Raw genomic sequence first — 26,666 nt, 5'->3', positions numbered from 1 at the left:
TGGATTTAACTCCATTCACCACCACTCTTTGGGCATAACCATCCAGCCAGTTTTTTTACCCAGCAAAGTCTACACTCGTCCAAGCCATGATCAGCCAGTTTCTCCAGGAGGATGCTGTGGGAAAGGCTAAAGTTTCAGTAGGCAACATCCACAACCTTTCCCTCATCCACTAAGTGGGTCACCTTGTCATAGAAGGAGATCAGGTTAGTCAAGCAGGATCTGCCTTTCACAAACCCATGTTGACTGGGCCTGATCTTCTGGTTGTCCTGGATGTGCTGTGTGATGGCACTCAAGATGATCTTCCCACATCAAGGTCAGACTGGCAGGCCTGTAGTTCCCCGGATCCTCCTTCCAGTCCTTCTTGCAGATGGGCGTCACACTTGCTAACTTCCAGTCAACTGGAATCTCCCTGGTTAGCCAGGAGTGCTGATAAAGGATTGAAAGTTGCTTGGTGAGCACTTCTGCCAGCTCCCTCAGCACCCTTGGGTGGATCCCATCCTGCCCCATAGTCCTGTGTGTGTCTAAGTGGTGTAGCAGTCCGCTAACCATTTCCCCTTGGATTATGGGGGCTTCATTCTGTTCCCCAACCCTGTCTTCCAGCTCAGGAGGCTGGGTGCCCCAAGAACAACTGTTCTTCTATTAAAAGACTGAGGCAAAGAAGGCGTTAAGTACCTCAGCCTTTTCCCCATCCTTTGTCCTTCCTCCCACATCCAGTAAAGGATGGAGATTCTCCTTAGCCCTCTTTTTGTTGCTAATGTATTTATAGAAACATTTTTTATTTTTTTTTATGGCAGCAGCCAGTTTAAGTTCAAGAAAAAGCCTCATTCACAAGTGCCTGTAGAAGACCTCCATTCCCACAGCTGTGAATTCACTCTGGGTGCTGCCTGGTTTGGGACACTGGAAAAAGAACAGCACACCAACTGTAGCAGTGAAGGTTTCCTCAAAATGCAGGAAAACGGGGGAGATGCAGAAAGCAGCTGCCTCACTGGAGTGATCTGGGTGTTTGGCTGCTTCTGGTCAAACCCTGATGGTGCTGGCAGAGTGCTGGCTGTCAGGCCAGGACCATCTCACCAGGTGTCTGTGAGATGGTTTCGAAGAGAACTACACAAGTTTATTGTCCTTGTCTTAGATATGCAGGAGCTTGCACCACCCCTTGAGACTCTGAAGGGAGATGCTTTAGAAAAGCTCCTGGGGATCTTGAACCTTGCTGTGCCTGCTTTGGACTCTGCAAAAGGATCATATTGCCTGCTTGGCTGGCTAACGTGTCTGTGAATACGTTATTCCCAAAAGGGGGTGTGTGAGGGGAAGGGAAAGGTTCAGATACTCCACATCTTCACCAAAATAAACAGCTGGAGGTGGCAGCTCCTTCCCAACCTGGGTGCCTCTTTTTTTGACTTGTCCAAGGAACCCAAACGTGTCCTTTGAGCATTGCAAGGTGGCAGGAAGAGGCACTGCAAAGGAAGGTGTTCAAATGGGGTTCAGCTCTTGGTGGACTTGTCTGTTGGGGGACTTGCTGTCCCCCCGTTCTGGGAGGTGGAGGTGTGCTGAGGAGGGCTTCACAGCTGGGGTTCAGCCATTGGCCTGTGTCTCCATCAGCTGTCTCTGGACATTTAGGAGCCTGAATGGCGAGGATTCTCATTTGCACTGAAAATGGACCTGAAATGTGTGTGGAGCAGTAGGGCCCTCAGTTGTGGAATCCCTTGCTCTAGGACCTGATGTGATGGTTTCCACCTGGTTTCCCCATGTCCTTTTCCTTCCCACTCTCTTCCATCCAGTTCTCAGCACCTTTTCATCCTTACAATTTTTGCTACATGCCTGTCCATGTGTCATGTTTCCTCTCCCACTGTACTTGACTCTTGATCAGCCAAAGTTTAAGCTTCCTGGTATAGGGACCATTAGACACAACTGTTGTGGTGAAACCTATTTCTTATTCCAGAAGTGTGCATGCTTTTATGGCACATTTAAAAGGGAGTGATGAGCAGTAAAGTCTTTAGTTTACATAAAACCCCGAAGCACAGGGGTCTCCAAACATGCATCTGCAGACCCAGAGATCTGCATGAAAATGTTCTTTTTTTTGTCCTTGCCCCTAGGTGATGCTTCAATACTATGTACAAATTTTTTGTGAGGCTTCATTAGTGAGTGGGGTTTAATTACGCTGTGGATGAGAACGCCTCTCTCTGCATAGGACAACACAACTGTGTTTATTTAAACCTGTAGAAAGGAGTTGAGGTGGAGGACAAGCCCATAGCTCTCCTTTCTTCATGCTTTCCCTATCAAGTTTGGGGCAGACCTAATCTCTGCAGTAAGTGAAGAGATGGTGAGGGTTTACACCACCGCATGGGAATGTGAAGACCCAGGTTCACCCCATATGACTTCTGGCTCCAAACTTGACACACCAGTGTTAGGAGGGGAGAGATGGAGAAGCATCTCCAGGAGGCAATGAAGGTTTTGGGTAGGTTTCGCTGCTCTCTGGAGCATAGGGAGGGAAATTGGGCAAGTAAACATCTCCACCGAGCATCTCATTGAGCATCTTGATGTTCTGGGAGATGAATTGAGGCCCATGGACTACTCTGGAGTCTCAGGTGCTTTGTACTGTACTATGTTGTTATTTTATACTTCTCTGCCAGATGTACTACTCCAAAGGTGGGAAAGATATTTTTAGAAGCAATATAAACAAGAACATGGACTGACTGTCCAGGACAGTGCTTATCTTTAAGATTAAATGCATTGTAGGATTCAGGACGCATGTGTATAGATGTTCTTCTACTCTATTGTGCTTGAGTGTATATTCCTTAATTTCCATCCCAGACAAGCGTTCCTACTTCAGCCCAAGTTAGTGTTGTTCCTCAGCTGGGGAGGTTTCGGTAAGCTGTATCTCTACCTTTGTAGAGATAAAAAAAAAAAAAACAACCTGCAAAACTCTAATTTGTTTTTCCACCCTAGCACACGTGTTAATCACCAGCCATTGTGTAGCCTTTCATTTTGCAAGGGTGTGTTCTCCTTTGTTTATCTGTAGTTTAACAAAAAAGCTTAACCATGCATCTTGAAAATGTCGGAGTGGATAATTTGACTGCAGAGATTATTCTCGTGTTCTTCAGTATCTCTGTTGAGAGTAAAGCTGCTGAGGACCGATCCCAGCTTTCCTGCTCGCTTCTGCCCTTTGGGAGGGCAGGAGGGGGATGCTTTGAAGTCTGCTGAGGAAGGAGTGGGTGGCTGCACAGCCATGGACACACCACGCTGGCGCTGCTGGGGCACGGGAAACACTGCACACCTGCAGAGCCGAGGTGGACATGCAAGTGGGGAGGGTTTCTCCCCGATTCTCCCCAGCAGCCACTGATCCCCAGCATGGCACCGTCCTCCTGCCAGGTCCTGCCAACGCTGCTCCCGTTGCTCTGCCCAGCCCTACTGACGTGTTTCTCCTCTGCATCGCAGCTATACCCTGGACAACGATGTCCTCACCACAGAGCAAAGGCAGTTCTATGAAGACAATGGGTATCTGCTCATTAGGAAGCTCGTTTCTGATGAAGACATTGAGCGCTTCAGGTATGGGGAGCTTTGCTTGAGGTGCTGGGGGGGGGCGGGTCCTGTGTGCAGCAGCATCCCAAGGGAGCTCTGGGAGGCTGGATGAAGCTGGACTCTTCCAACACAGATGTTCCCTCTGCTTTGCAGGAAGGAGTTTGTGAGGATCTGTAAAAAAGAGGTGAATGTACCGGGAGCTATGATTATGAAAGACGAGTCCCTGAGATCCCAGTATGGTCAGTCTGAAAATGTTGTTAATAAAGTGCAGGACTTCCAGGAAGACAAAGAGTTGTTCAGATACTGTACTCTGCCAGAGGTAAAATAAACAAAACAGCAAAAAGGGGGATTGTGGTGGAAAAGCCTGTATGAATGTATCTATGCTTTAATGCCCATGCAAAGAAGCTTTTTTTGGTTCTGCTAACGCCATATCCTTTATCCCTTAGAGCCCCTGTAGGTCACTGCCATGAGTATATATGTCAGGCAGGAATACCAAGCCATCTTTTAAGAGTGTTTGTCATGAACACGGGATGGTTGGCGGTCAGGGCAGAAGACTTAAAGCAGTGCTCCTCTGCTCCGGTGGTAGGTGAGCCAGTCAGGAATGTGACCAGCCCAAACTGTGTCGGGCTAGTAGGACAGGCCAGCAATGTTTTCTGAATGTCTTTTTCCCAGGAAAAGCAACTGCTCTCTGAGCAGGTCCAGCTTTGTAGCCAATATTCATTTTGTGGCAGACAGCCGAACCTTTGTGGAAGTTTGACCCTCTCCACCTTTTCAACCCCTCCCAGCAGTTTGCTGCACCATCTTCTGTCTTGGCCTCCTTCCACCATGTGTGCCATGCTGGATCCCACCTCCTGTCCTGCATCCCTCCACCCCGACCGCCTCCTCCCATACCCCAGTCCTCAGCCAAGCATCCAGGTCCCAGTGCTTCCTCAGCAACCTTTCCTCTTGTCTTTCATGTTTCTAATATTTTTTTCTAATGTTTTCTTCCCTGTAGGTCCTCAGATACGTTGAGTGCTTCACAGGGCCAAACATCATGGCAATGCACACCATGCTGATAAACAAACTTCCAGATTCCGGTAAGGAAAACTTGGATAAGAGGAAAATAGAGAACTTGTGTGCATGCTGTCTATCTGGCCAAAACTAAACTTAGTGTTTTAGAAAAGCTCTTTGAAAAAAATTGATACAAATTAAAAATGAATAACTTTGAAAATTTACAAGGCCAATTTGGTAATAGTTTGTTTTCAACCTTGGCTTAATGAGATAACATTTCTGGTCTTTCAATGTTCAGTGGATGTATTTTTGCTGGAGACGGTGGTTGTCTTGGCTGCACCACTCACGTGTTCAAAGTGGGCAAGCGAGCTCCCTATTCAGCGAGCCGCACTTGCGTAAAGGCCCAGGGTTTAAAGCATCACATGCTTTTTAAGCTCAACTTTTCAAACATGTTGAAAACTAGTACCTTTGTGGAGCTGCCTAAAGGCAACAAATACAGAGATCATCCTTTGCTTGGCGTTTGCGCGTTCCTGACCTCACCGACAGTTGTGGCACGCTCAGGGCTTTGAAATGAAGATGCTTGAATAGGTGCCGAAAGAAGGATTTTGAAGCCTGGCTTTGGCTCCGGCTGCTGGAAATTGAGATTGTAATTTATACAAGGGTGATGGGCAGGGAGAGAGGAAGAGAACCGGACTAACCATATTAGTTTTTCAAAGTAGCTTTGACTCTGCACAAGCTGTTTCAGTTTAGTGTAGTTGAGACCTGAGCTATGTTTCTTATTCTCAGGTGTGCAGCTTCTGAGCAGATACATGGTACACTGAGTTATTAAAATACGGAGCTTGTTCAACTCATTGCCACTTGTTGTCTTAAAGGCTCCACAGAAAGCCGTGTCATTTTGGTTTGGGAATTCAACAGGAGACTATACGTTCTTAAAGTAAAACCAAAACGATAATGGACAAGAAATGGGAAGCTGCTCCGTATTTGCAAGGTCCCCATTCAATAGCTTTGAGAAGTACTTTAGGAGAGGTGCAGGTCTCAGGAGAGTTTTCAAGGCTGACCAAAGTCTAAATAATACGGCAAATGAGGCAACTAGAAACATCCTAACTATATTTATTTGAGGATTAAACTCAATGGCAAAATAAATCTATAAATAATATAGAAAAGCTGGTTTGGTGTGGATGATATGTTTCCATTTCCATAGTGGGAAAAGAAGTAAGAAACAGAACTTCAGAAATATTTATTTTTGTTTAGATTTCATGGAAAAAAGCCTCTAGGGTGAAGGCTAACAGAGTGCTGGGTGGACTGTCTGGGAAGGCTGCTGTCTGTAAATTGAGATTTTATTTTTTAACAAAGGAGGCTAAATAAACATATGTTGGGTGCAGCACAGACAGGGTTGATTCTGCTTGCAACACAGCGATAGAACAAACGACTACAGACAGCCCGGCTGTTTGAAAGTCAATGCATTGGGAAAGGTTTGTGCAACACCATGCTTGCTGAAGTTCACAAAACTGGAGAGCAGCCAAAGTGAATGGTGAACACTTGGCAGGGAGTGGCTGGTGGTGAAGGCCAGCAAAAGGAGTCTTCTGAGGGTCTGCACAGCCAGGCAGCCTCCTGGCATTCGCTGTGTCTCTGTGCCATTGCTGACCCAAGAGCCACCATTGCACTCTTGGTTCATCTTGGAATGGGGTGTAAGCTAACCCATTTGGCTTCCAAGTCAGTGGTGGGCTAGAGCAGACACCGAGTACACAAAGTCTCTCCTGTGGCAAGCAGCAGCTTCGTAGCACGTGTTGCAGCAAGTGCAATGGTTTAATGGGAAGGAAAAGGCTGTGTCATGTTTGATGAGGTTGAAGGTTTTGAATCTGTGTTGCAGATGTACAGACTTTTCTCCACCCCATGCATCAGGACTTGCACTATTTCCCCTTCCGGCCTGCGGACCTCATCGTGTGCTCCTGGACCGCCATGGAGAGGGCTGACCAGGACAACGGCTGCCTGGTTGTGCAGCCAGGGACGCACAAGGAGGCCCTGAAGCCTCACGGCTATCCAAAGTGGGAGGTAGAGCAGCACGAGGGGCTTGGGAAGGGCGTACATGAGGGGACCACACTTTGGCCGCAGAGGGCTCACCGTGGAGGGATGATGCGCAGGTCAAAGCTGAAGTTCTTCAGTGATGGTTTTTCTTTTTATGCAAACACTGACTTGTTGCTTCAGGAGAGAGTTGCTTGGTTGGCCTCACCCCATGTAACTTGGGTAGATTTGCCTCTGTTCCCACCTTCACCTAGAAATTATTCAGCACGTTGTGCTGTAATAGCATAAACACATGCAACTCTTTTCCACTGCCCTTGCCAAGTCTGAGGACGCTCTCTCCTCTTGTGAACTTGTTCTTGTGTACCGTCCCAAAGAGGAGAAATTGGATAGTAAACAACTGGATGCAATTAAATATCAAGTGGTGTCTTGCTCTTAAGAATGGATGTTACCTGACCTGGCCCGGTGTTGGCAACTGTTATACCGGGAGCAGAAGGCTGGACCCCAGCGGTGGCATCAGGCCACACTTGTGGGATTCCCCAGTGCTCTTCTCTGTTCTCTCCAGCTGAGAAGTGTTCTTAATTGTCTGAACCCCGCTTCAGAAAATAGAAGAAGCATTGCTTTGCTGTACCTCAGGCTGGAAGTAGGAAGACTTGTAGGCAAGTGGGCAGGCTCTTAGTTGGGCATGCTGAATACACTGCCCCAGAAAAGCAGATCAGAAGCTGTCCCTGCTGCCCCTCACACTGAGAATCGGCACTTGCTCTAATTGTAACCAAGTGATTTCAGCTCAGCCTTTTTTTCCAGGGTAAAACCAACAAACTTTTCCATGGCCTGCTTGATGAGGATGAGAAGCGTCCCAAGGTTCACGTTGTCATGGAGAAGGGAGACACGGTGTTCTTCCATCCCCTGCTCATTCATGGCTCTGGGATAAACAAGACATCAGGTTTCCGAAAGGTAGGAAACCATCTTTTGATACAGCTTTTGATATTTTTGATTCGTTAAAACTGTTCAAACTACCGTCCCACTTTCCAAGCTCATGAATATGTGGATGAACTTTTTAATGAGTTTTTAGCTTCCTACTACACTTTTACGCTCTCCTTTTTATTTATTTTTTTTTTAAACATCTCTGCCTTTTGGGAGAAGACCATACTGTAGGGCTGCTTGAGAAAAACACAGCAGGAGTAGAAATTAGATGCTGAACCTATGTTTGAAGCCTGGCAGGCTGTATTTGCTTTTCCAATAGTTCCCTTTCAGCTGTCCCAAATATCAGGAACTTCTCTAACTTTCTGCCTCCTGCCTTCTTGGTATCACATCTCTGGATAGCAGGAGCCTCCATCATCCAATAAACAATATTTATTTATATGATAACATGACCCATTTCTCCATTAAAATTTTAATTACACATCACCTATTTGTTTTGCATCATGATTATTTAACTGAAATGGGCAAAAGTCTCCTCCTTTGGAGACCTGATCCTTTCTCAGAAGTGGCTTCATCCAGGCCTGTAAGGGAACTGTAGCCACTAGTAGCAATGCAGCTATTTCCCCTCATGTGCTGCAACACAGGCTGCTCTATTTTTATTTCGTTTTTCCTGAATCAACTCCTACACGGCCCATTCTTTCAGCCCCAATAGCAGTTTACTGGTGTGGAATTCCTTCCTCCTGCAATCCTGAAAGCAGAGAGGACACCAGGTACCAGCAGTGTCATCTGCTGGCTCTTTCCGGGCAAGTGGAGTAATAGTCCTGTTTAGTATCCCAGAGAAACACAAGAGCTTCCTCAAACTGTGCCAAAATCCCAACATTTGTCTGCCTTTGGGGTAAATCAGTGAGTATCCTGGAGCTCTCTGAGCCAGTTATGGTTATGGTCCAGCACCCTTGGAGATCTGTCATGATCCCGCTTGCAGCTGGCATAGCTCGTGTAATGATGGAACAGCCTTTTCTGGTGGGGCATTTCCATTTATTACCTCCAGACTCTGCTTAAGCAAAGACTGATTACAAAATAAGTGGATTGATGTGACTGGGTGCAGAAAGTATGAACCCCTACCGAGCACACAGGTCTGCTCCAACCCTGACTTCCCCTATTCCCACCCTAGTTGCTGATATTCTGAGAGCAAGTAGTGCAGTTCATGCTGGGGGAGCATTTGGGAGAGAAGGGAAGGAAGAAGAGCACCTCAGCCAGCAAGGGTATTTCTCCAAGGGGACACTCTCAGGAAAGCAGCAGTGCTCGGAAAGGAGGAATGAATTTGCCGACGTGATCTGTAAGGAAGGGGTGGAGGTGTCCACAATCTGGGACGCATCAGGTTTTTTTCCACTGGTCATTTGTTATCAATGTGGTAGTGAGTGATGCCCAACCTCCCCACACAGAGTATAAGCTGTCACTTTGCCAGCTCGGAGTGCTACTACATTGACGTCAAGAACACGATTCAAGAGCACCTGGAGAAAGAATTGGTAGAAATGGTTCACAAGAAATACAACGCGACTTCCGTGGAACTCAGGGTAAGACTTGGCTATATGCCCTTTGTTATGGTCCAGGTCAGTTCCCTTTCCTAAGTCTCTCTCGTGTGATGGATTTGTGCTTTTTGCTATGCCCAGTTTGGCAGATCAAGCACCTCTGCTTGGCAGAATAAAAGACCTGATTTTCAGAAGATGACCAGCAGGCTTTTTGCTCATAAAGCTGCTTCTTGCTATGCTGGAGAAGTGGCCTTGCTCTCTGGGCAGCCCCTTCACATCCCTTGAGCTCTAGAAGTTCCTCCTCCAGTTTTGCTTGCCAAAATGCATTTTGTGAACACGCCTTCATCCCTTCCAGTGCCGGCTGAGCTGGTGGAGGTTAGACCAGCGCTTTGTTATGCGATTGCAACTGATGCTGTAGCATAAGAGGAGGAGCCACGGACTCTGCTGTCGTGATGGCTCAGCTCTGAGGCTGCTCACAGCATTCAAGGGGGTCTAGACTTCGCCCCGCTGGGTAGCCCACTGGGGAGGGCTAACATGGCAAGGCAGGAATAGGGTGAAGTCTGTGCAAGCTTTGCCCTTTACTGCATCTCCTAGTTCATGGTTGTTGTGGGGAATGTGTCTGAACCAGAGTTCTTTGCAGTTATATTTGGACCACATGACATAACTAGGAAGATGTGGTCATCTCTTGCCCTGAATTCACAACTGTGAGCGGGTGCAATAAATTTGGTGCTTCCCCACAGCTTTTAAGTCCACAGTTCTTATAGTCTCCCCTCCTAATGGCAGGCGGATTTTCCTTTTAAAGCGAGTAGCCACATCTGACGGCAAGAGCAGACTGAATTTTTTTGGTTAAATATAATTCCACATCAATTGCTTAGACTTGAGGCTACAGCAGGTATGTCAGCAGCGACATCTGCCTCAGAAAAAACATGGGGGTAATGGACTCTTGCTGAATAACTGAAACCATTGTGTAAAACAGAAAGCAAATCTAAATTCTTCAGGGATTCAGCCACTGAAGGAAAAATAAACCTTGTTACTGGGTTGGAAATGTTCTGAATTTCGTAATCTGCAGCAGTTCCCAAACATGTGCATAGCCAGTATCAAGGCAGTAAAGCCTAGATGTAATAGGCAGCAATTTTCTTTTAAAATTTATGTATTTTACAGATATTATAATATCTCGGGCATTCTGGAGGACTTTTATTTTTAACCTTTGAGGTTTTTGTTTTGTTTTGTTTTGCTTTGCTTTGCTTTGTTTTGTTTTTTCCCGCAGTGTTCCTGGGTACAGTGGGGTGCCCAGCTGTGTTTTGCAAGACTGATCTTACATGCTGTCTGTAAAGTTACAGCTTGCTTGACTTTTGATTCCTGGAGTTATTTAGGGATGGTGAAATCTGTAGTGACGCGTGGTGAGGCTCTCTCCTTCTTGTGAGTGGAAATGAGTGCGTGCCCCATACAAGCCTCAGACGAGCCTGTGTGTTTTCATGTAGATTTAAGCTTTTTTTTTAACCAGAGTTGGAGCTTTCTCCCAGAGGAGTGCCCAGCTCTTATATTTCACCTTCACAAGATTAATGATAAGAACTAAGTAATCCTCACACAGGGCAACGGAGGTAGGAGCTTGCCCAAGACTCCATGAAGCAAATAGTGGTGGTCGTCTTTGCTTTCCAGTCTGTGGCAATGCCTGTCCAGCACCTGATTTCTGGCTAAGGGCTTGCATTCACCCCCCTTATTTCCTGGTGTTTTCTGCTGCACAAAGGAATATCGTGTGCTCATGGGCAAGGTGTTGTCTCTTGGTGAGCTTTTTGGTCACCCAAAGGCGCACAAGGGAGGCACTTGTGTGCACAAGCAGGCGAGGGTGACTTCTTGCAAGGGTAATGTTCTCTGTGCTGCTCATGTTCCCTCTTCTGCCGCCTTCCAGAATTGAACCATGGGCATCTTGCAGCCCATGTCCCACCTGCAAACAACCCATCTTCTGGGGGTGGAGATTGCATCTCCTTCTTAGTCAGGGCTGCATTTTTGTTCTTGATATTTAGGATTTGAAAGAATATTCAGTCAGTGTTTTGGTATGTTTTTATGGGTAGGTAACTAAGCTGAGAATGCTCAATCTATTCCCATCTCTGTAAAGTGGAATCCTGGTCACTGCTTTTGCTGGCTTTTAAGGATTTTTCCTTTGTCTCATTTTTGTTTTGAAGGATATTTGGAACTTCCGAGCACGGCTTGTGCAAGGGGAAAGAATTAACCTGTAGAACAACCTCTGAAGAGCAGGATGGAAAACACATGCCTGAGAATGAGCTTCCCTGATCGAAGAGTGCAGGCTCTGCCTCGGCAGGCGGAGTTATGGGTGCTGCGTTGACCTCTGTATCGACAACTTAGCCAAATGCTGCATTGCAAAATCATTTTATGCTAATACAAAATAATTGCACTGAGGCTGAGCAGCTGATGTATGACAAAGAAAACCTAATTTAGAAAAAGAGAGATTTGCTGTGGTTATCGTAGACAACTGAGGAATTAAGGTCGTGAAAGAACACTTTGATTTTCTTGGTGTTTTCATTCTTGTTTTTTAGAAGTTTCTCACATGACGTACTTTTGGAATGATCTTATACTAACGTAAGATTTTATGCAAGAATTTAAGCAAGGGTATGTTTTTTAACATTTTCAACTTCCTTTTCTACGCAAAACAAATAGAATGAATTGAGTTTCATGCAAGCCGTCAGCATGAGCTCACATGGGAAGTCATTAGTACAGCTGATGAAGATGAGAATGTTGGTACCAGCAGAATCAACGGTGTAAGGAACTGGATGAAGGGGAAGCAGCAACCACTCACGTAAAAAAGTGGGGTTGATGGGCTGGAACATGATTGCTAGCAGAGTTCCTCAAACATGACCTGGTGTGGCATCATATCTTACCGCGCAGAGCTAGCTCAAATGAAATATGTGGCTGACCAGGCCAGCAAACCAGGCTCCTGCTGCCCTTGCACAACCCACCCAAGGCTGTGTGAAATGACGGAGTCGTCCTCCGAGTCTGGTGGGTCTGGGAAAAGATGTCTTTGGTCGTGCCAGGTTGGGGAGGAGGTTGGATGCTCCTCAGGGTGCAGTGGTGGCAGGGTGGGGTGATGTGCACTGAAATGATCCTCTCATCTTTCACAATGTTTTTCCTTGCTTTCTGAAAGACTCTTTTACTTTAAGAATCTGTTTTTTTAAATACAGATTAAATTAGAGCAAACTGTGTTTGAGGGCTGCCTTGTATTATTTCTGCCGCTCAGAAATTCTGGTGGTGGGTGCGTCGTTGAATACCCCAGTGCAAAACAGCGATCCTCAGCTCTTTTCCACTCCCTCCTTCCATCCGAAGAAGGTGCCAAACCAGCACCAAAGCCTGCATTGATGGACTCTTGTGGATCCTGCTCTGTTACTTTGTGGCTCAGGAGGTCACACAGGTGAGACAGGAGATCAGGTACAGTCCTGTCCTCAACCCACAAGGCTCAATGGTGGACTGAATCATAGAATCATCGAGTGCTTTGGGTTGGAAGGGACCTTTAGAGGTCATCTAGTCCAACCCCCCTGCAGGGAGCAGGGACATCTTGAACTGATCAGGTTGCTCAGAGCCCCATCCAACCTGGCCTTGAATGTTTCCAGGGATGGGGCCTCCACCACCTCTCTGGGCAACCCGTTCCAGAGTTTTGTGTAAAGAATTGTAAAGAATTTCTTCCTTAGATCCAGTCTAAACCTACCCTGGTTGAGTTTAAAACCATTACCCCTTGTCCTGTCACAGCTGGCCCTACTAAAAAGATTTTCCCCATCTTTCCTATAGGCCCCCTTTAGGTACTGAAAGGCCGTAATCAGGTCTCCCCACAACCTTCTCTTCTCCAGGCTGAACAAGCCCAACTCTCTCAGCCTGTCCTCATAGGAGAGGTGCTCCAGCCCTCAGATCATTTTTGTAGCCCTCCTCTGGACCTGCTCCAACAGTTCCATGTCCTTCTTGTGCCAAGGGCCCCAGAGCTGGATGCAGGGCTCCAAGTGAGGTCTCACCAGAGCAGAGTAGAGGGGCAGAATCCCCTCCCTTGACCTGCTGGCCACGCTGCTTTTGACTGCCCAGGCTAGCGGCTGCAAGTCAAAGCTGTTGCAGTCGTTTCATAGATGATAACATGACGCAGAGGAGGGGTTTGTGCTTATTCCTCTTCCTGCATCATCTGTGGGGTTTCTTGTTTGTTTGCATGCTTTTCAAACAAGGCAAGGTTTGAGCACAGTGATTGCATTGCTCCTAAACCCTTGGTGGTGTGGTGAGATGTCTGGGCTGTGGTTCCCACCTGGAGGCAGACATAGCGTCTCGGGAGCCTCTGGTTTGACCACAACACCAAGAAGTCTGGCAAGGGGGAGACTTTAGGACAGACCCTCAGCCCTGCTCAGTGGGTGATTTTGAGTATCCCGCTTCCTGCACCTCTTCCCATGCCCTCTGTACAGCCCTGGCACCAATCCTGCTCCCAGGGAGACATGCCATGATGCCTCTCCAGGCTTGGACCTTCTCAGCCTGGTCTTTGCTTGCTGCATGGGCCCAAGTGAATAATTTCAGTGAGATGGAGGGTCTTCTGTTGATTTGGCTGAGCGCTGGCTCACAGCCCAGCTAGTGCTCTTCTTTGGACTTTCATGAGGACTTAGAATATCCCATCTGGTTCACCACACAGGATTCGCGGAGGGACTTCATCTGGTGTTAGTGGCGTAGCTGAGTTGACTGCAGAGGGAGCTGTGACCACAGAGAAGAGCTACAGGTGTCCGTCAGATTCCCAGTTTCCAGGCTGTGAATTTCTTACTTCAGCTGGGAAAGAGAAGGGAAGAAGTTTGGCTTCGTTTTTAAAAATTTGTGCATCTCTGCCAATGGATCTAGGCCTAAATCTCTTCTTTCAGAAGAACAAACCCATCAAAGACCTCTCAGATCACCTAAGCTGAGCAGTTTTCCCACCAGATGAGACTCACATCCTAACTCCTTCTTACAACAACAGGCTGAGGATATTCCAGAGCCTGGGGAGAACTAAGATTAACCAAGCTCCCCTCGACCGTGTGCAAGGCCAGCTCAGCTGCATCTTAGCAATGCCAAGGAGTCCAATCCTTGCCCCTCCGAAATGACCGTGGGCAGAGTCAGAGCCAACAGGGCTTGTGGCTCCTTCTCAGCAAAGCTACACACTCATGGGTGCAGGACCATGTCCCTAGGAGAGCAAGGATCTACAAGCACATCCCAACAGGATACTTGAGCAATGGCTGGAGTCCAAAGGATGCTTCATCAAGCTCATGTGAATGTGAGCTCCTGTGTGAGGGATCTGCCAGTTAAGTGTTTTCTGGGTCCTGTTCCCACCCATCCCAGCCAGTGGAGATTCTGCAATCACAGGTTTCCAAAGCACATGCCCCACCAGTGGAAACTCAGCACCAGAAATTCACCTCACTCTCCAAAAGTGGGCTTTTTGGGGAAAAACCAAAGCCACAACCACCATATGTTTCTTAGGGTTTGGTTTCCCGGCAATACAGTACAGCTGATTTGGGCACGTCAGGCAGGCCATTGCAGAGGGAGCCACCACAGCAGAGCTGCGAGGTCTTACCAGCCTTCAGGTCCAAACTCCCTCTTCTCCCTTGGATTGCCACCACGGCAGCAGGAAGGGGAGAAGGAGAGGAAAAGCAATAATTAACCAAGTCACCCACTGCCCCAAGCTTATTTTTGTCCAGGAGGAAACCTGTTCAGCGTGCTGCAGACCCATGAAGAACAAGTGCGGGAACCTGGGTGCTTTTCTCAAACTTGCTGCCCATCCCTCAATGATTTTTTGCAATCCCAAAGTATCAAGCTATTTCCATCAGAAAGGGGATTTTTTTTTTTGTTAACCTGTGAAAAGCTCATGTGGAAAAAAAGGAAGAGCCCTGCCAAAAGAAGAACGAAGTTCAGCCGGTGGTCTCCACTGTTTTGGGAGTCAGAAGAGGCTGAAGGAAAGCTGACCCCAGTTCGTAAGGAGCACACGCTACATTCAATCCACTCCTGGTCCTTGCAGCGGGAGCCGTACCTCCTTCTTCCCTCCTGCAGCAAAGGCCTCAACCCGTGGGCTGTGCAGTCAGTCCAGGAAGAGGGGAAAGAGGTAGGAACAGCAAATTCCAGCAGGACAAACCCCACCTTTCAGCAGTGTCTGCTTCACAGTGTAGAGCTTGAGGGAAAAGTGAGGATGAACCAACTGCCACACCAATGGCACAAGCTCATCTGAACCATGACATGGGGGGGGGCTGAAGTCCACTTTTTAGGAGCGGTGAGGCTCTATGGCATGGTGGCAACAGGGCACCTGTGCAAAGATGTCAAAAATCATCTTCTGACCTGTGCTGCGGGTCTGTTATGGATCGATATTCAATCTCAATATTTATCTCCTCTCAGGCATCACTCACAGAGTTAATGTAGGCAGATGAGGGTACTAAGTGCACTGCTAAGGACAGTGTGTACATCGAATATATAATTTTTAAGCATGTCCCAAATTGAAAGGAATACAAGGCCTTTACAACCTCTGTTTGCAGCTCCCCATTTTTAAGCTAGTTTCACTTTGCCTTCTCTCCCTACTCCAAGATTTCATGGGGAGGGGTATAATTGCTCTGCAGTAATGTTTTCATACTCTAATGTGCCTAAGTGTATATTCCTCAGCTGATACCTCAGATAACTGCTCCTGCTCCAGCAGCAGCTCATGCTGCTCCTCAGCCAAGGACATTTCGATGAATTGTACCTTCGTTCATACAAAAATCAAAAATTGAATTTCAATTCCTACTTGATTTTACTTATTTTCTCCAAGTGCCCTTGGTGTCGACTGTGGGGAGGGTTTCTCGCTGATGGTCCCCCAGACGCCGGCTGGAGCCACCTGCCTCTCCCCGGTAGCCACTGATCCCCAGCATGGCACCGTCCTCCTGCCGGGTCTCACCAACGCTGCTCCTGTTGCTCTGCCCACCCCTACTAACGTGTTTCTCGTCTGTGTCTCAGCTATACCCTGGACAGTGATGTCCTCACCACAGAGCAAAGGCAGTTCTATGAAGACAGTGGGTATCTGCTCATTAGGAAGCTCGTTTCTGATAAAGACATTGAGCACTTCAGGTACAAGGCACTTCGCTCAAGGTGCTGGGGGGGTCCTATGTGCAGCAGCATCCTGAGGGAGCTCTGGGAGGCTGGATGAAGCTGGATTCTCCCAGTATGGATGTGTGTGATGTTGCTGGATACCTTTCTCTGCAGGAATAGTGTCTTTGAGGAGAGTAATCTGACCAAACATGGCTAAAATGTGCTCTGGCTTCTCCGGTTCCCTCTGCTTTGCAGGAAGGAGTTTGTGAGGATCTGTAACAAGGAGGTCAGTCCACCAGGAGTTCTGATAATGAGAGATGAGATCTGCAGACCCAACTTCATTTGGTCTGAAAAAACAGTTAATGAAGTGCATGATTTCTGGGAAGATGAAGAGTTGTTCAGATACTGTACTCTGCCAGAGGTAAAAGCCAATAGGGGGGTGGTGGTGGGAGAACCTAGTAGAAATTTGTGAACATATAGACGTTTTAATGGCAAGGTGAAGGCAATGCCTAAACTGAGCAGGCCAGACTAACCCTTCTGGAAAGTTACGTGATGTTCTGTTCTGTACAGGCCTACTTTAATACATGCTCCATCCAATATCAGATGGATTTGTACTTTGCGTTCATGTTGCGGTAGTTATCAGCGGCAGATTCCCATCACTTTTCATAAGATAAGAAAGTATATTAATGTATGTAATGTGTAGGTACAGTTCCTTATGTATTGGCTTGTACTATAGAAGTCAGGTTGTGTTGGAGAATCAGAGGTGGACATACGAGATCTTGTAGAGCTCTTGCCCTGGCAGTCATCCATCATCTGCAATGCCTTGGCATATACTGCAGCAGGGAAAGCCCTGGTGAGCATTGCACCCACGGCAGCACCTGTGGCTGGTTTGTTTGTGCTTGTTTTTTATTTTCGATGAAACCGCTGATAACAGGTCCACCCTCATGAACAACCCAATCAACAGTTAGTTTACAGTATAGATCTGCCCAGCTTTTTTTTTACTCGCAATATATTACCATAGCATAAAATACATCTTTTTTTCTATTGCTTTTTTCCTCTGTAGATCCTAGATGTTGAGTGCTTTGCAGGGCCAAATATAATGGCCATGCAGGTGATGCTGAGAAATGAACTTCCAGATCCTGGTAAGCAGAGCTCCAGGGAGAGGGAAAAGCAGAAGTTGTTACATATGGCTGCGTTGCCATGTATTTAACTGAAGTGGCACTTACCCTTTTAGCAAAGTTGCTTAAATTGAATTAAAAACATTTCTGAAAATATATTAAGTTATATTGGTAATAGTGTGTTTTAGTTGAGTCCCAGCTTGGTGGGATATGTTTCTTATTGTTCGGTTTGCTGTAGATGTTCGGGGTCACATGTTGGGACGTACATGTGTGCCTCCTAAATCAAAGTGCCATTATATCTATCATTATATATCATTACATCTAAAACATTCTTTCCAACTAATTTACTATGTTTCTACAGCTTAGGTCTTTGCACCATGTTGACTCCCTCAACTATATATTTTTTTTAAAAGTAGCATGCAAAAATCAGACACTGAGCTGCTTATTCGCCTGTCTGCACTCGCACGAAGCCCCACTATTTAAAACACTCTTTTTTTTTTTGGGCTTGACATTTCACATGTGTTGAAAACAAGGGCTTCCTGGAGCTTGGTGAAAGGCGATAAATACAGAGATGATCCTTTGCTTAGAGCTTATGTGCTATTTTCCAGACTAACAGTTCAGACATGTCAAATTTAGTCTGACTCCTGACCTTGCTGACAGTGACTGCATGCTCAGCGCTTTGATATGAAGACATGTGAATGGTGCCAAAGGAAGGATTTTGAATCCTGGCTTTGGCTTCTAGTGCTACAGATCAAAGTCTTACTTCATACAAGAGAAATGGGGTGGAAGGAAGTTCAGTTAACTACCTTACAGTTTTTTCAAAGTTGATTTGACTCTTCACAAGCTTTTGAGTTCAGCAGAGCTGAGACCCGAGCATTTTCCTATTCTGAGGTGTCCAGCTTCTGCACAGGCACAAGAGTACGTTGAGTTATTAAAACATTCGGTTTGTTCATGCCATTCCCAACAACTCTGTGGAGCAGCTATGGACCCAAGAACCATGTTGGGCATCTCACTGTGCTATAGACTGAGATTTAAACTCACTTGGCCTCAGAATGGAGTGCCAGCAAGGAGCATGCTTAGAGACAGTGCAGCTTCGGAGCTGGTTCCTGGGACATGTGACCACCGTAAGTGATGTGATGTTCCCCAGGACAGTTCTATGTCACACCTAAAGTGCATGAAGAGTCTTTTCAGTGCAACCATATGCATTCCCCATGTTTCATGTAACTTGAGTTCTCAAGGGCCGCCCGGGCCAACGGCTGCCTGGTTGTGCAGCCAGGGACGCACAAGGAGGCCCTGAAGCCTCACGGCTATCCACAGTGGGAGGTAGAGCAGCATGGGGGGTTGGGGAGGGCATGCATGGGGGGACCACATTTTGGCTGGTAAGCACACTCTACTCAGTCTGTGTCTGGGAAGCTCTCTGTTACAAATCAGTCTTCGTTCCCACTGGTCAATTGATTTTCTCTATTCTTGTCAGGTCTGAAGACACTTTCTCCTTCTCTGAATATGTTCCTGCCAAGCAAGCATGTTTATTTTCCTGTAGAAGAAATCTTCATAATAAGCAGTTGACCAGAATTTAATTTCAAGCAATATTTTTCTCCTAAGCAAGGATGTTTCCTGACCTGGCCCAGTGTTGGTGATGGCTGTGCTTAGAGTGGGAGGCTGGACTTGACACCCCAGAGGTGGCATCACGCAACACTTGTGGGGTTCCCTTGTTCTCTTCTCCCTTCTCTCCAGTGGAGAGAAGTTCTTAATTGTTTGAATTCAACTTTAGGAAGCAGATGAAGAACATTGTAGTTGTGAGATGGGAATTTCTCATAGGGGTTTGCAGGTCCAAAGAGAAAGTGAGAAGAGCAGGTCCTGCCGTGTGTGTATGAGGTGCAACTGGGAAGCTGAGCTATCTGTGAGATGTGCAAAGATGATCCAGAAAGCACAGTGGGCCATTCTGGTTCTTTATAAATGAGTCTTTATAACTGATTAGTAAGGCTTGTAGGTGAACATGCAGACTCTTCATCAGGTGTATTGAACGTACTACCTTGAAGAAAGAAAATGAGTAAGCACCTTTGCATCTCTTCTTCTACACTAAGAAATGGGTGTTGCTCTGATTTTACTGAATTATTTCCACTTTTCCTTGGTTTCTAGAGTCCACTGATCAAATTTTTCCATGAGCTGCTGGTTTACGATGAGAAGAGTCCCTGTGTTCACATTGTCATGGATATGAGAGACACGGTGTTCTTCCATCCTCTGTTTATTCATGGCTCTGGAGCAAACAAGGCATCAGGTTTCTGAAAGGTAGGAAACCACCAGGCAGCTGTCAATATTCATTTAGCTGCTAAACACCATCAAAGTCTTCTTAACTAAGATCTGGTTACAAAGTAAGTGGGTTGATGCGACTGTCTGGGTGCAGAGTAAGAACCCTTACTGACCACCCGGGTCCACTCTGACTCTGACTTCTCGATTGCTCGATGCTAAGGCACATGGAGGCCAGGGAGGTAATTCGAGATAGCCAGCATGGCTTCACCAAGGGCAAGTCCTGCCTGATGAACCTAGTGGCTTTCTATGGTGTTGTGACACCATCAGCGGACAAGGGAAAACCAACAGACGTCATCTATCTGGACTTCTGCAAAGCCTTTGACATGGTCCCCCACAACATCCTTCTCTCTAAATTGGAGAGCTATGGATTTGATGGGCGGACTGTTCGGTGAATAAGGAACTGGCTGGATGGTCGTGTCCAGAGGGTAGTGGTTAATGGCTTGATGTCCGGATGGAGACCGGTGACGAGTGGTGTCCCTCAGGGGTCCGTACTGGGACCGGTGCTGTTTAATGTTTTCATCAGTGACTTAGACAGCGAGATCGAGTGCACCCTCAGCAAGTTTGCAGATGATACCAAGCTGAGTGGTGCGGTTGACACTCCAGAAGGACGGGATGTCATCCAGAGAGACCTGGACAGGCTAGAGAGGTGGGCCTGTGTGAACCTCATGAGGTTCAACAAGGCCAAGTGCAAGGTCTGGGGGAAGAAAGGATTGAGAGCAGCCCTGCCGAGAGGGACTTGGGGGTGCTGGTGGATGAAAAGCTGGACATGAGCCGGCAATGTGCGCTGGCGGCCCAGAAGGCCAACCGTACTCTGGGCTGCATCAAGAGAAGCGTGGCCAGCAGGTCGAGGGAGGTGATTCTGCCCCTCTACTCTGCTCTGGTGAGACCTCACCTGGAGTACTGCATCCAGCTCTGGAGCCCTCAACACAAGAAGGACAGGGAAGTGTTGGAGTGGGTCCAGAGGAGGGCTACAAAAATGATCCGAGGGCTGGAGCACCTCTCCTATGAGGACAGGCTGAGAGAGTTGGGCTTGTTCAGCCTGGAGAAGAGAAGGCTGCGGGGAGACCTGATTGCGGCCTTTCAGTACCTAAAGGGGGCCTATAGGAAAAATGGGGAGAATCTTTTTAGCAGGGCCAGCTGTGACAGGACAAGGGGTAGTGGTTTTAAACTCAACCAGGGTAGGTTTAGACTAGGTATAAGGAAGAAATTCTTTACAATGAGGGTGGTGAAACACTGGCACAGGTTGCCCAGAGGGGTAGTGGAGGCCCCATCCCTGGGAACATTCAAGGCCAGGTTGGATGGGGCTCTGAGCAACCTGATCTGGTTAGTGGTGTCCCTGCTCCAGCAGGGGTCCCTTCCAACCCCAAACATTCTATGATTCTATGATTCTATGATTGCACTCTGGTTGCACGTAATCTGGGATCAAGCAGGTAAAGGATTGCTCTAGGTCATGTGTGTCCACTATCCAGAATGTGTGAGCTTTTTTCCACCCGTCGTTCATAATCAATGTGGTAGTGAGTGATGCCCAATGTCCTCACGCAGAGTATAAGCTGTGACTTTGCCAGCTCGGAGTGCTACTACATTAACATTAAGAACACAATCCAAGAGCACCTGCAGAAAGAAGTGATTGAATTTGGACATGCAAAATATAAAGTGACTCCTGCCTCAGACCTTATGGTAATCTTAAATCATGACCTTATCTTGTAACTAGCAAGAATTTTTGGCCTTTTAGCTGATAAGGCTGCTTCTTGCTGCCTGGCTGCCTGTGCTGGAGAAGTGCCCTTCATCTCCAGGCAGCCCCTTCCCATCTCTGGAAAGAGCAGAGGAGCTCTGCAAGTTCCTCCTCCAGCTCTGCTCACCGCCACTCCCACTTCTGACCTGCCAAAATTGATTTCATCCACGTGCCTTGGTATCTTTCAGTGCAAATCCACCCAGCTAGGGCAAACTTACGCCAGCAGCTCTTTAGGTGATTCTAACCAAATCTGCAAGAGTAGGAGGACACAGTTTATTCAGTACCCATCTGTGGTGTCTTCTCCACGTACCATGTCAATCCAGTGAGTCTTTTGGCTTATTTCAAGTGTGGTTTTGTGCGGTGGGGTTTGTAGCTTTTTATGTCACTTAGTGTTGTCTGTACTTTTCTGTCTGAGACTTTGAAGACACAATGAATAAGTTAAGGGGTATTTTTATGAATACATGGCCTAACAGATAAGCTCACTCCAGGAATAAGCAGGAAACACTGTATCCAATACTTCTAAGTATTTTTGGTTGGGTTTGTGGTTTTGTTCGGTTTTTTTAATGCAGGATGTTTAGAAGAAGCAAGCAAAGGTCATGCAAGGAAAAAGAATTAATCTTTAAAGTGGCCTCTGATGACCAGGATGGAAAACCTGTGCCTGAGCATCAGCTTCTGAGTCGACAGATTTATGTGCTTTTGGCTCTTTAGGTAAGAAACTTACCCCAATAGAACATTACAAAATCATTTTATGCTAATACAAAATAGTTGCACTGAGGTTGAGCAGCTGCTCTACTTCAAAGAAAACCTGACCTACAAAACCAGATTTGCTGTGGTTATTTTAGGTAATCAAAGAAAAACGGTGATGAGAGATGTGCTTTACGTCTTGATTATTTTTTTCTAATCTCTCTTGATACACTTTTGGGCTGATGCTCTATTAATGTAAGGTATTAATAATCTTAATGGAATTATAGTAATTACTATAGTTAGATGAAATTAATATTATTTATACAAGATTCTATGCATGATTATGTTTTTAAGGTTTCTAACATCCTTTTCCCATGCAAAGTAAACACAGTGAATCAGAGTTTCGTGTAAGTTTCAGCTCACATGGGAAGTCATTAGTACAGCGGATGAAGATGTGGATTTGATTTTTGGTTTTGAAATAAAGATTAAATTAGAGCAAACCCATGTTTGGTGGCTGCGTTGAATTATTTCTGTGGCTCAGAAATTCTGCCGATGGGTGTGTGTTTGAATACCCAAAGAAATGAACCCTGGAAAGGTAGGTGTTTGGACTGAGAAAAACGTCAGGATGCTGCAGCTGAGGGTCACCCAAATAACAACTGCCTGTCCCCTGCCTGGCTTGCAGGATGTTTGGGTGATCGGGCGCAGGGCAGGGCAGCTGAGAGCAATATTGGTGCTGCTGCCGCTGAGGCCTCCTGGAGTGGTTTGCAGGGCTGGGGAGCAGTTCAGGGGTGGATGACAAGTGGTGTCCCTCAGGGGTCCGTACTAGGACCGGTGCTGTTCAACATCTTCATCAATGACTTGGACAGTGAGATAGAGTGCACCCTCAGCAAGTTTGCAGATGACACCAAGCTGAGTGGTGCGGTTGACACACCAGAAGGCCGGGATGTCATCCAGAGGGACCTGGACAGGCTGGAGAGGTGGGCCTGTGTGAACCTCATGAGGTTCAACAAGGCCAAGTGCAAGGTCCTGCACCTGGGATGGGGTAACCCCCAGTATCAATACAGCCTGGGGGGAGAAAGGATTGAGAACACCCCTGCCGAGAGGGACTTGGGGGTGCTGGTGGATAAAAAGCTGGACATGAGCCGGCAATGTGCCCTGGCAGCCCAGAAGGCCAACCGTACTCTGGGAGAAGAGAAGGCTGCGGGGAGACCTGATTGCGGCCTTTCAGTACCTAAAGGGGGCCTATAGGAAAGAGGGGGAAAACCTTTTTAGTAGGGCCAGCTGCGTTAGGACAAGGGGTAATGGTTTTAAACTAAATCGGGGTAGGTTTAGGCTAGATATAAGGAAAAAATTCTTTACAATGAGGGTGGTAAACCACTGGAACAGGTTGCCCAGAGAGGTAGTGGAGGCCCCATCCCTGGAAACATTCAAGGCCAGGTTGGATGGGGCTCTGAGCAACCTGATCTAGTTGGCGGTGTCCCTGCTGACTGCAGGGGGGTTGGACTCGATGACCTCTAGTGGTCCCTTCCAACCCAAAACATTCTATGATTCTATGATTCTATGATCTTCTTTATTGCAGGAAATCCAGCTGCAGTGCGGCTCGGTGTGCTGGCATGCTGGGGCGTACTGGTGGTGTGTGGGGCTGGGCATCCTCTCCAGAAGGCTTCCGCAAATTCCCACTGGGAATTTGGCTTTACCACCATTACTTTCTCCAGAAATCATCAGGACATGTTAATGAGCCCAGAGCTGGTAGGTGCTTCCTTGGCGCACATATTTCAGTGTAGTTACGAGTCTTTTTGCTAACATTAAAGGCTATCTTCTTGTTGTGAGCTAAGGCCATTTTTTTCTACTTTTAAATCCTAGCAGACACACTTCATGACTCTTTATTACAGCCTTCACTCAAAGATATGGCAATGCCAAAACTATTTTGGAGACAGCTTTGGGCAAACCACCTGCCAGTATCTCTTCATCTCCTCTCTTCATCTGGTCCCAGCCCATGTCCTGGCTTCCGTGCTGTTACAGCCAACTTTTCAGAAATCAGGGTATCGGTGCAGCAGTAGCTGAGTTATGCTGTGTCTGTGATTGAAAGCCAACTGTCCTATGGAATTATTATGTGAAATATGAAACAAGCTGCAGCTGAAGGCCTAAGGACAGCTTGCACAAGGAAAAATGGAATGCATGCTATTTATGGAAAGGTTTTGTTTATTTTTAATATAGACTTTTGTCAAGCAACAGGCATGAAGTAAGGTTTCCTGCAGTCAGTTTACGCACAGGCATGTGGAACAGATAGACAGTTTGTCCATGGGGTGTGAGGCAACCTACATTCAACTAGAAGGTTTCAAACCCAAAGTCTCCTTGCAAACATCTGGCCACTTGCGCCGTCAGGCAGGGTGCATGGTTTCAGGGCTGTGAGTGATGCTACAAGGCTTAACATGCCCATGGTTTGGTGGCCTGGTCTTCCCCACATTGCTTTGACCCCTTGTGCTGTGTGAGGATGAGCAGGAAAATTCAGGACCTGGGCATCAGGGACGTGGTACAAACAGACCTGGCCCTGATTTTATCATTGCTGCATCCTGCCTTTGGGTGTTTGCCCTCCTGATCATAGTTCAAAGCTGACAAGTGAGGGGAACATAGAGCTAAGGAAGATTTTGCACAGAGATGGTATTTGCTTCTCCAAGGCAAGGTGGATCTCCTCTCTGAGCCCATGCCCAGCTCCCCTCCTGCTGGGGCTCAGGGTAATTATCTCCACAGGACATCACCATCCTCCGGCCACGAAATGCAGGGGAAATGCTCTCCTCAGGGGTGTTGTCACTGACTTGAGCTGGAGAGACATATTCCACAAAACAATTCTGAGGAAGGTTTTTTCCATCAAAGTAATGTCCTGTTGCACAACAGCTAAATTGTTCATGTCATTTGCAGACCACCTTTCCCCAGTTGCATGCAGCCCCCTTCCTTTCCCTTTCCTCCTTTCTCTTCCCTTTCCCCCTTTCCCTTTCTTTTCATCTTTCTACCTTTAACTCCTTCTTTATTGTGTACCTTTCTTTTTCCTTTCTTTCTTCCTTCCTTTCATTCATTCTTCCTGCCTTTCTCTCACTCGTGTATATTTTTCTCTCGTGCATTTATCTTCTCTCTTTTTAATAAAAAAAATAAATAGTTTCTGTTAAATATTTTGCCTACCCTATTGTTTCAAGACTCACTAAATCCATGCCTCTCCAGAACACCAAAGCTGCATTTCTCCTGGGAGTGACTGGCACCCAAATGCCCACAGGGACACATGCACTTAAAGTCGAAGCCCCGGTTCTCCACCGCAGGGGGGGTCACGGCCGTTCCCCTTGCAGGCGGTGCCCTCCTGCCCTGGCTCACCCCACATCCCCAGCCCCACAGATCTGTGGGCCCCTTCTCCCTGCAGGATCACGGGTGAACCCAAGGGCTAGCGGAGGGTGACCCAGCCAGAGCACAGCGCAGTCTTCACCCCTCCAACACTTCCCACACGCTGGTTTGGGAGCGCAGAGCTTTTGCCAGGTCCATGTACATCCATAGGCCTTGGTTGCATTTTTGGCTTTGATGATTACTCTAATTCACCAATTTGGCTTTGATGATTACTCTAATTCACCAATTTGGCTTTGATGATTACTCTAATTCTAAGTATATTGACCCCACTGACCCCTCCTGTGATTTTGATTACATGTTTGGTAGTGTCTGGGGTATGGCCTTATTTTTCTTAAAGATTCAATTTCAGAAATTCTCTGGTTCACACAAGGATTTCAAGAATTAGAGAAAAATAGGAAGCAGAAATATTCTTCCCACCCCTAGTGTTCCTAAATACTGAAGTTTGAGAAAATAGGACCCTCCTCAAAAAAAGTGGAAAAATGGGACCCTAAAACTTCAAAACCACAAGAAGGAAATGAAGAAAAATCCCGTTTCTTTGTAGTTTTAGCCCTTATGATTCTTTAAGCTGGTTTCATCGGTGTGATAAGGCCCATGCATAATTTTCAGCACTAGCCAAAGCTGCTGCTTTGGTGCCATCTTTATTAACAAGAGGCATATGCATTTAGCTGCTGCGGGGAGAAAGAGACGGCAATTACCTTTTCCTACACGAAATAGCCCCCTCTCCTCGCTCTGATTACTGCCCTGCTCATCGTGCAAGCGGTGTGGGTACCCTGAAACCAGAGCTCCTCCTCCGTTGGCTCTAAGTTTATGAAGAAAGAACAGAAAAATACAAACTAAGCAGCTGTGCTGGAGAGGAAGCCACGCAGCACGGTGGTAGGGCAGCGAGTCCAGCCCCTGTGCTGAGAGCTGCCCAGCAGCCAACAAAAGGCATAAGCAAACACCAGGGCAGGTGGGAAGCTGGAAGAAATTGAAGAGCAAGGTGCCAACTTAATTGGGAAAATAATTGTCCTGGAGAAGCCAGGTGCCCAGAGACATGAGGGGTTTCCCTTCCCTCTGCATTTGCTTGTCATTCTAAAAGGCAGGTTTTGAGTTTTTGTCTAAGGGACCATGGAGAAAGGTTATTTTGCTATCTTTGAGTCGCTGTTAGCCATGTAAATAGAAAAGAGCACCGATTGCTCAGGCTGTTTTTTCAGCCAGCAGTGGAGGACCCCAGCTGCACCTTGAGGCTCTCTCACATGGGCATTGCAGGGCTGCTTTCGGGGCAAAATGAAATGAGCTGCAACATGGGTTTGCACGGGAAATGAGAATAAAAGAAAAGGAGAAAAGTTTTGCCTGCAGTCTTGACCAACATATACTTAATTTTGGGAAGGAAAAGCCAGGCAGCAAGTGGGTTGGGAAAAATAAAAT

The 26,666-nt window shown here is 46.9% G+C and overlaps 2 protein-coding genes across 2 annotated transcripts in view; both read left to right on the top strand.

Moving 5' to 3' along the window:
* Window positions 1–11,880, top strand: part of LOC104135767 (phytanoyl-CoA dioxygenase, peroxisomal) — an 18,562-nt gene extending 6,682 nt beyond the window's left edge. The window contains 8 exon segments of the mRNA XM_009649450.2: window positions 2,809–2,864; window positions 3,433–3,543; window positions 3,670–3,835; window positions 4,511–4,592; window positions 6,377–6,558; window positions 7,330–7,479; window positions 8,889–9,020; window positions 11,159–11,880. Of these exon segments, the coding sequence (XP_009647745.2) occupies window positions 2,809–2,864; window positions 3,433–3,543; window positions 3,670–3,835; window positions 4,511–4,592; window positions 6,377–6,558; window positions 7,330–7,479; window positions 8,889–9,020; window positions 11,159–11,212 (933 nt within the window). The 3' untranslated portion in view covers window positions 11,213–11,880.
* A 2,824-nt stretch (window positions 11,881–14,704) lies between these two features.
* Window positions 14,705–21,160, top strand: LOC104135766 (phytanoyl-CoA dioxygenase, peroxisomal-like). The gene is given in 5 exon segments (XM_035889182.1): window positions 14,705–14,715; window positions 15,954–16,064; window positions 16,281–16,446; window positions 19,283–19,432; window positions 20,996–21,160. Coding segments are annotated over 5 exon segments (603 nt in total).
* The last annotated feature ends 5,506 nt before the right edge of the window (window positions 21,161–26,666 follow it).

The sequence above is a fragment of the Egretta garzetta genome, unplaced genomic scaffold (genome assembly GCF_000687185.1).
Source record: "Egretta garzetta isolate BGI_Z169 unplaced genomic scaffold, ASM68718v1 scaffold291, whole genome shotgun sequence".
Lineage (NCBI taxonomy): Eukaryota > Metazoa > Chordata > Aves > Pelecaniformes > Ardeidae > Egretta > Egretta garzetta.
Note: the sequence above shows the minus strand (reverse complement) of the source record. Positions and strands in the feature narration are given on the sequence as shown.